Genomic DNA, 9855 nt, shown 5'->3' on the forward strand with positions numbered 1-9855 from the left:
AGAATGTTTTGAGAAATAAAGACTGTTTATATACCAGTCTGAAGAGTTACACAGAGAAAGAAGAGTGATCGGCCTGTGGATGAATTATGGATACCACATGTCTAAAGCTGGAGCCCACTCTTGAGCCAGAGTGCTTTTCAAGGATGGGTAATTGAAGTGCGCTGCTAAAGGATGCTAATATTACATAGAGAAAGCCACAGTAGCTCTTTTAGTGTACTGAATGAATATTGTAAGTAGCATTAGGTTGTTGAGGTGGATTGCCTGTTGCGTTAGGAGTTCTTGCTAATATGCAAATACATCCATAAATACAATCAAGACTCATGCACACTTCCACACCCTACTATATATCAGTCAGATTCTGTTCTATATTCAATCCTTCCTGCAAGTGCACACACACATACTCTCTCTGTCTCACTCTCTGTGTATCTCTCTCTTCTTTCTCAGACACACATGTACACACACAGATGCCTGAGAGAGAGAGAGAGAAAGCCCACTGAACTGGAAAAGCGTTTGTCTCAAGATGAAAGGCTTCACACCCACTGCCTACATGCAGAGCCTCTTCCGACACCTTCCCGCGACAGCGCATACTGTAGCAGAGGCTTGTGCTACGCAGACCCACTCCAGCTAGCATCCCTCCCCACACCCATCAACGCCGCAACAGACTTGCATCCCCTCCTCTCTTTCACTCCCTTTCTCTCTCTTCCTCTCTGTCAATGGAGCTCTGATACTACAGTAGCAGCCAGGGGACAGAGAGGCACATAAGCGGTATGACTTGAACAACGTTGAGAAGGATAAGCTCCCACGAAAGCCCGAGGCACAGTCAGCCTTGTTTTCTCCGTCGCTGGTGTAGCACGGTGGGCTCTCAGGCGTGGAACATGCTTAGCCACACGCAGGGCGTGAAAAACGACACTGACCATGATGCTAGATAATTGCTTCCCATTTACTCATGTGCTGACAGCCTCAGACAAAAATAGCATGTCGCTGTAACGAATGTGCTGGGAAGCATGGGAACTGTGAGTGCTGTGGCCATGGATCGATACACAGAGTGGACAGCATCTTGCAAGCATAAAGTCTACACAGCATCTTACAATCACAGTCTGTACAGCACCTAGCAACATACAGCCTATACAGCATCTTACTATATATATTCCTAGTCCTATTATCTACCAAGATGCACTGAATACAGCATCTTATAATCATAGTCTATGCTACATCTTATGTAGCATTATATATCTCATATATAATCCACACAAGATCTTCCACATGTATTAGATATAAACACAGCTTCTGTCTGTGTGTCTTCTAAGCTACTATAGTTAGTGGGTAGGTGATAATCCCAAGAATGGACCAGACATTTACACAGGCCTAACTGTTGTTTTTTTACACCCCAGTGTTACCTGCATCACATCTGCAGACTGCCCATCAGTCTCCAAGCTAACCCCCCGGCCACATTTCTCAGGACCCGTTTACTCCCATGAGCCATTCAGAGAGAATATGCCCTGCCCCTGTATAATTGTCCCAAGTCAATGTTTTTGTTTCAAATATTAGACATTTTAGATCCACACTGGAATTGATATCTAGTCCAACAATGGCTCCAGAGACGCAGCAGCACTTTACGGAAATTTACTGTCACAAGGCATCAAGACTGAGCCCCTCAGGAGATGATCCATGCATCTGGGATCTGTGTTCCCCTCATCGATGCATACAACAATTACAGTCCTCATTATCATCACCACAGGAGGCACGCACACATATATAGGTGCTGTGTTGCCCTGCTGCACAATCACAGTCATGTAGTAATAATATAGCACTTGGGTCAGATGGAATACATCAAGCCATAAAATAATCTGATTCACTCCACCTTACAGAACATGTGCCATGCATATCTTACATTTCATAACAGCCACAGCAGTCACCCAATCATCCAGCATATCTATCACTCAGGAATAGCTCCACACATGACCATGTCCATCAACAAAAACCTCTTAATATTTCATCTCCAAGTGTTACAAGCTTACATCAAGGTGAGACATGGAAGGTAAATGATCAATCTAAGCTAGAAAACCACATTCAAGTTTACCATAAAGCCATAGCAGTACAATAGCAGACAGTATAACCACTGCAGTGCAGTACTGTATACAGCCAGGTGCTGATATTCCTGCCTTTTAGAGCCCACACAAGGCTAACCATGCTGGGTAACTGATCAACTACAGCTGCCTGCACAAGCCCAAGGCAAACAGAGAGAGAAATAGAAAGCAGAGGGAGACGACCGGCGACGAGGCTGGCCGCTCCTGTACTCACCAGCACTGGCAGAACACAGCAGAGACACCAAGAGCACAATCACCAGCGTCAGGATCTTCACATTCATTTCTGCACTCCCCTCTGGCTCTCCGCTAGTCACTCGCTGATATACTGTAGTGGTGTGTGTGTGGTTGGTGTGTGTGTGTGTTGTTGTGTGTGTTGTGTGTGTGTGGTTGTCCGTGTGTGTGGTGTGTGTTGTGTGGTGGGATGGGAGGGAGAGAGAGTGAGAGAGAGAGAGGGAGAGGGGGAGAGAAAGAGAGAGCAGCTGAGCGAGCAAGTAAGAGAGAGAGACTGTTTGCTCCCCTGTGTGTGTGTGTGTATGTAAGAAGTGAGTGTGTCAATTTGTGTGTGTGGTGGCTCCCTGACTGTGCCTGTGTATTTGTCTAAATGCGTATTTGTATATCAGTGTGTGACAGCGCCACTCCAAGACTGAAGGAACGTCTTTATCTGAGCTCTCCCACGGAGGTGTGTGTGTGTGTCTCTTCTTTTCTTCTGTCAGAGAAACGGCAGCATGAGCCAAGTTCAGTGGAGCTGTGAATGTGCTGGAAGTCCGCTTGCAGGTCTGTCTGTCGACGTGTGTGTCTCTCTCTGTGTGTGTGAGTCTAGTTGGTCATGTGGCTTATGTATCATTGACTCTGTGGGTCACGGAAAAGCCTCCCTGCCCCACCATCAACCACCCTCTCCACCCCTTTTCCACGAACATGCAAGTGCACATGCACTGAGGAAAGAGAAGGAGAGAGGTCGCAAAGGGAGGGAGGGAAGGGGGGGAGTAGGGAGGTGAAGGGTGGGGGTGCATGCAGGTTTATGATAATACCCAAACAGATGCTCTTGTTGAAAACTCTTTGAATCGCAAACAGGGCAGCTTGCCAGGAATCCAGGAATCAAAATACCAGCTTATTGGGGGAAGTAGATGAAAGAAGGGAAGGTGTGAGATGAGGTTCATGCTTTCCTGCTTTTGTATCTACGCCAGCTGTATAGACCTTTCTTCCTCACACTATTCTTTACCCACAGTGGCACTGGCAGCCCCGTCTAGCTGAAGGTATGACTTAAATCATTCGCGCTGTTTGAAGTTAGTGTCCGTGACACTGGGAGTAACCGCAGGAAAAAACTTATCAGACTCTGCCTGATCCCATCGCTTGCACTATTTGTTCCACTGCCCCTGAAGTCATTTGTTTTATTTTGCTACATAGATTATATTCTTTCCATGAACAAAAGCTGCAAAAAAACCCACCACCCTGCATGGCTGTAAAATAAATCAACTTATTTTTTTTCCATTTGTTTATCACACAATAAACAGGAAAGGTTGCATTTCTTGATGTGAATTGTGAGAACTGTAAGCAAGCACTAGAAGTACAACACGTTTTCTTATCGCGTTTAGCCATAGAGCAACATCAATGTGACATGTTTCTACTACCACTTGAGAATAAAACTGTTTAGGAAGGACCGTAAATTAAAGCTTTAAACTACATGTACAGAATATGACAAAGAAACAATGAACTCCACCCTATTACGCCATTTTATACTCCGCCCTATTACAAGGAGTCTGCAGATCTGGTCCAACAAGACTCAGTAGAACTAAAAAGAATGTAGAGAAAACTAATCAACACAATAGTAAAATACATGAAAGTGAATTCAATTTAGTTAAAAATAGGTGTTTTTATGAAATACTCTTTTGGGGCTCATAGATCCCTAAAGGGCTGAAGTGACACATGATGGATGGACCGCCTTTAGTCACAACCTTCCAGAAACAAAACCCCACCACCACAGGCTTCCACACAACCCCTTTTCTATGTGTTGTCACTAAACAGTCACTTTAGTGGTATAGACCTGAGAAGAGGGGCCCTGTGACCCTCGACTCTGCAGCTCCCGCTTCACACAGCCCGGCCATTGTCTCCCTAAGGCCCTGGGTCCCTGAGGGCAACATGTCTGTGCCACCCACTTGAGATCCAACAACAAGAGCACCTTCCATTTTTACATGCAGCACTTGAAGCCTTCACTTCATGTGAAGCAATCCTCTCACCTCAGGGGTGGCCAAGCCCCTGCGGCTAAAGATGCTTATCCAAGCCTGTCCTTTTTTTAGCTGAAAGATAATTCGCCCAAGTGCCTTTAAAAGAATCTGTTCACAGCATTTTCTCAAAGGTGCTCACTGATCACTGACTGAAAGCATGACCAATTCTTTCCAAATGTACATAATGAGATATAGAGGGGATTATAGCGCCATTACCAGCCCACTTAGTAGTTAGGAGTTACTCAAAATTCAATTTACTTCAACATTCAGGAATAATTTCAAAGCAATGTGGGATAACTTGTGTGCTCAGTCATTTTAAATTATCAGTTAATGTGGGTATCAAAACTAAAACTGAGGCAAATGTCCAGAATGTGCTGAATCCAGGTGCTACACATGATAATTTATGACTGTGGATTTACCAATCATTAAAATGTCCTATGGATATACGAATGTGGGAGGCATTGTAAAGTTGGCAATACAGGCTCAAACATTTGTGGTCTATTAGCTTTAATTGTCTTAGCTTGAAGCAAAGCCTGCAATGAAAATGTAACAGATGGTGTTTCCTCTGAGTGTATCAGTGGACTGTGTGCCATGACGGGAGTGTAAGCCAGTGGAGGATTGCCTTTTTTTTACGTCCAGGGATGTGGAGCAAGACCTGGCAACGCGACACGGGCAGCAACAGTCAGAGGGCAGCGATAAAGCCACATGTGCCTCAACACAGGAAACACTTGGCTGTTTACAGGAAGTGTTTGATGAAGGAATGCGGTGTATGTCTGGATTCAGTCACTGATGACGACTTTTCCTGATTCCTGAGTTTTTAATAACAGGCAGACATTTCAAAGATAAGTGTAACATAAATGATGGAAAAGGTATCTTCGTGTTTCCTCTGAGCCACGTTTTCCTTTTCAAATATCAGACTGTACTGCAGAAATTGTCAACAGGTGGCCTCTCAGCTGTGCCTAAATTAGTCCCCTGATCTCAGGAAAGATTTGCTGCATTATTTACTGTATTCACAATTAATGTGTTTCCTGTTTATCATCCGCTTCTATATAAAGCCCCTGATTTCTGAAATGCTAATGAAGTGTGCGGATGTTTATTTGTATTGTTGTTTTGATGATTGAATGAACAGTGACAGGCTGCTCGTGTTGTTGTTATTGTTGTTGTGCAAAAGTGAACTTCACACTTCCGCGTCCGCTTCCATTTCCAAAAGCTTCCATCAGATACAGCGCACCTTTATTAAAATGGAAAACAAATCAAAACCTCCATCAAGATAAGAGTCACAGTCAACAGCTTGAGTGAATGCAGAATGTCAACGTGAGATCAGGTCGTGGTTGCTAATTAGCTTCTCCGGAGAGATCAGCAATGAGACAAGAAAGTGTGACATCTTCATTTGGACATTTCAAAGTCTGTATTTCTTTTCTTTTTTTTGAAGGAGGAGGAGAGCTGTGTTATGCTCGTCTGAAGCTTTAAACAAAAATGTGATTCTACCCTCAGGCGGGCTGTGCTTCGTATCATGAAATGTCAAGAATCAGAGGCTTGGTGGATTAACTTATCTGCCTTTAATCGTGCCATTATCAGCAGCACTGCAAATTCAGCTGAGAAATGTTCTGGGCTCGCCAAAGCCCCCTGGAAGATAGGGCAGCAATTTTCTGCCAGTCTGTGGTTCTCATTCTGTCGTATTGCCTCAGAGAAACCACACACTTACACACATTTTTCACGTCATTTCATACTTGCATGAATAGAGTTCCCAGTAATCATTAAAAGACTATAAAGAACTGCCGTTGCCTTGAAATGCAGCAGTTAACAATTATCTTACAGTTTCTGCAAAACACACTTGTTTATACATAGTGAGTTATTAACTCAGTAAGTTTCTGTCTTTTTGGGAAGAAATTACGACCGACAGGAGATCTGTGTAGCCCTAAATTTTAACACCAGCTGGAGTTTATCTCTTCTAATGATGGACAGACTCTAAACTCTGTCATGAACTGAGAATAATTACAAACCCTTCACATTAGAGTGCTGCCGGTCCAGAGAGGAAAGCAATTTACACAACAGTAATCATATAAATACAAATTAACTTATCATCTTCCTCCCCTTCTTCTTTCTACTTTGACAGATTAATCGTCAGTAGTGTAATTTTTAATCCAAAATAAAACAAATAGAAATTATTACATTTTTCATCATGAGCTTCCAAATCGTTTTCACTGCTGGTCTTTTCCTGAATCGACCAGACAAATGAGCCCCTGGAACCCTATGCTGTGGTGTTGCGTGACTCTCATGCAGTTGTCTCTATAATCAGTCCAACATGGCTCATCATTTTTTGGAAACAAAGGGGCCCGCAGATCTGAGAAAGATGCGTTGTGAGATGACAATCCACTGTGACCGCCTAGATAAAAAGGCAACTTTTTATTTCCAGGGAGCTCTTTTCACCAGCAGTTTTAATAATCATAATATCCTTGTCAGATGACTTCCATCTTAGCGGATTTACAGGCACAGAGGGCAGATTTTTATCCTGTGATGTTGCACCTGCAGGAGGTGCGTTTTCAAAAAATCTATTCACATCACAGAGCATGTGTCCAAATCATGAAATGGTCTTGTATTTTACCGTACATTTGTCACTCTGGTTTGCAGCAAGGGCAGGATCAAACTCAAAGAGCATGTACAAAACACGCTTTGCACCCTCATAAGCCTGTCAAACCCAGATTCTCCATAGATATTGTACAACAACAAATAAGAGAGGTCTTTTGAATCCGTCTGCTCTCTCTGCCGTCTAATCAGTAATAAAAATCTACTGAGGGTTTTCTCCAGGTGGCAGGTGATACCAACCCAGCTCCTGACATCACCCTCAGAGTTCTGTGTTTCACTGCTAGTGTTGAATGCCTTTTCAATACTCAGAAACGTTCTTGAGTTTGACTCCTCACCTTTAACTTTGCTGCGCTTGTTGATGTGTATTGGTATGTGCTGCAGAGAGGGGAATTGGTGGCAGCGTGCCAGCTTTTCACACGCTCCTGTGTACTTAAAAATACCAATCTTCTGGTCCCTGAGTGCACTATTCTTCAGGACTGTTTTTTTCTCTCAGTATGCAGAAGATATCATGATCATCCACCCTTCCTTTATTGTAGCAGAGGATCAAACAGAGTCAAAACAAGCTAAATAGACGAGGTGTTGTATCTAAACCGCTCTCTTGCTCCTCTAATATTGTTGCACTTATCAGAGGTTTAATCTGTCTGAACATGTGGCATGTAGTTTAGAAATGGCTGATCTGTTTCTTATGGATTCTGGGTTTTTTTAAGTGCTAGGGACCAAGCATGCTGTGGCTTGGTCTCGCTGACATAAAGTGAGACAGAGAAATGTGACTTGACAGACGAGAGATAAGGAAATGTTTTCTGGGGGAGAAGACAGTCTCTGAAAACAGACATGAGGTGTCTTTGAAAACTCACAAAGCCTAAGTCTGTGCTGCGAATTGAAGGAGCTGAAGATCAACGTCTGCCGGAACCCAGCTCGCTGAACCTTTCACTAAATTCACTAATTTCTTCCGCCTTGATACAAGTTGCAGGATGTTTTAAAGAGCAAGAAAAGTGCTCTTTTGAAAACAGGTTCACAGTTGTTATAAAAACATTTTTTTTTACATGTAAAAGATGAAGCTGAACTCTTAAACCCCTTCGCTGTAGAAGTGTGTTTTCATCTGTGCACCTCACTGTTTAATTTTTTCCTCTTGATTATTCTGTGTGTATGTCGACACTTTCCTTACAACACAATAACTCCAAAACAAAACAAATCTTACACTTACAGCTCAACATCCACCTATAGAGAACATGATCTGATAACATTTTGGAGCACAATGTTCTATAGCTTTGCACATTAATGGAGAAAACCTGATCTCCTTATAAGGCTGGGGAAAATCTATATTTCTGTTATTGCCAAAAAATCTTGTGAAAAGAACAGAACCAGCAGTGCATTATTTCATAAACTTTCCAGCTTCCCCAGCCTCTGGCTCTCAGCTTCAAGCTTATTTGTTTCCACTGAAGACATATAATCTTTAAGAAACTAGTCACAAATGTGTACTTTACTTTTTCATCAAACAGCTGGGGACTGTAGGTTTTTAGTAAGCATTACTCAAACATGAGTAAATAATGCATTTGTTGGGGACTATTTTTTGCGATGGATTAACACATACTTGGTTAACAAGTACAAAGTACGGATTGATTCAAAATTAACTGTCAGTCACTGTGTCCAATTTTGCCACAAAATCAAGTCATTATCACATAAATCTGTGCAAAATGTTCACATTGAGTTAAAGCGAATTTTGACCAATAGCAAGCTGTCTGGACAGTGCTGACAGGGGGATCGGAGACCCAGAGAGTACAAAATGAACGAGTATGGACTGCTCCAAACAAAAATAATGGTAGTAATGCAGAGACAGATGTTACAAATACGTCTTTTGTGTTGTGTGAATGAATTGCCCATTAGCTTTTTTTAAATCCACTTTAATACGTTTTTATTAAGTGAAAGTTAAAGAATGCTGATAACTGTGAGGACTACTGTGAATTAATAGCATCAGCCTATAGTGTTTCAGCAGTAGTTACATTAGCACAACTACATCACCAAGTTTCTAAAATCTGAAATTTATCTGAAAGTGACGCGTAGATGAATTTTACTGTGCCTCTTTTTGCTGTGACCGGGCCTATATTGTTTAATGTGCTAAGATATAGAATTAATCATAATACCATTTAAAGGCTCAGAGAAGACGACTACAGCATGTTGGCACAGGAATATCTGATTAATGCACGAAACAGCTTAACTATTGGTATCGTTAGACTAATAGTTTAATATATATTGGTGATTATGGTGGGACATTAAGCTCAAATGCCTCTTGTTATTGTGATTGATTTTTTTTCATACTTTCATACAGACAGTGTAATGTTGGGCTGGAAGACTTTGAAATGCCACTTTAAATAAATTGAGGAAAAATAACTTTTTAACGACTCACTCTGAGCTGAACGTGAGCAAGTAAAGAAAAGTGAGGGTTACTGGAAGAACAAAGTGGGGAAACTCTGGCAATGTTTTGAAGTCACTGTTCTTTTGTGTCTTATCTACCTGTAAAATTTCTCTTTGATGTCTTGTCACCTTCCCCCATTATGCATTCTCTTTGCTCTTTCCGGGAAGACTCTCCACAATCCTTCATTTCAAAATTTCCCTTTTTATTTTTCTGATGCGTGCAATCAAAGTAAATTATTCATGGTCTCACAGACTATAAAGTTTAAGCAGACCTGGTGACTATTTCCCCAGCTGCTATTGTTATGAACAGAAAGAGGAAAAGGGCAAGAAAAGGCAACTTCATTAATGACACATTATGTTTTATGGTGTACTTGGAACTTCAAGTATCCTGAGCATAATTTGTTTCTATTTTATGTGAGCCACCCCAGTCCCCACCTGCCTCAGTCGGGGTAGATGAAGGGCATTTCTCGACATGAGCTTTGAGACCCATTAAACGGGCTTTTATATGTACCTCAATGAAATGCAGACAGAGAGCACCTGACAGTTGA

At 42.1% G+C, this 9855-nt stretch overlaps 1 protein-coding gene across 1 annotated transcript in view; it reads right to left on the minus strand.

Annotated features, from left to right (window-relative positions):
• apln (apelin) overlaps positions 1-2466 on the minus strand; it is a 20514-nt gene extending 18048 nt beyond the window's left edge. The window contains exon 1 of the mRNA XM_035669057.1: positions 2302-2466. Within this exon, the coding sequence (XP_035524950.1) occupies positions 2302-2368 (67 nt within the window). The 5' untranslated portion in view covers positions 2369-2466. The remainder of the gene's footprint in view (positions 1-2301) is intronic.
• Positions 2467-9855: the final 7389 nt, after the last annotated feature.

The sequence above is a fragment of the Morone saxatilis genome, unplaced genomic scaffold (genome assembly GCF_004916995.1).
Source record: "Morone saxatilis isolate NCDOM2014 unplaced genomic scaffold, NCSU_SB_2.0 Contig22, whole genome shotgun sequence".
In the NCBI taxonomy this organism is placed as follows: Eukaryota; Metazoa; Chordata; class Actinopteri; family Moronidae; genus Morone; species Morone saxatilis.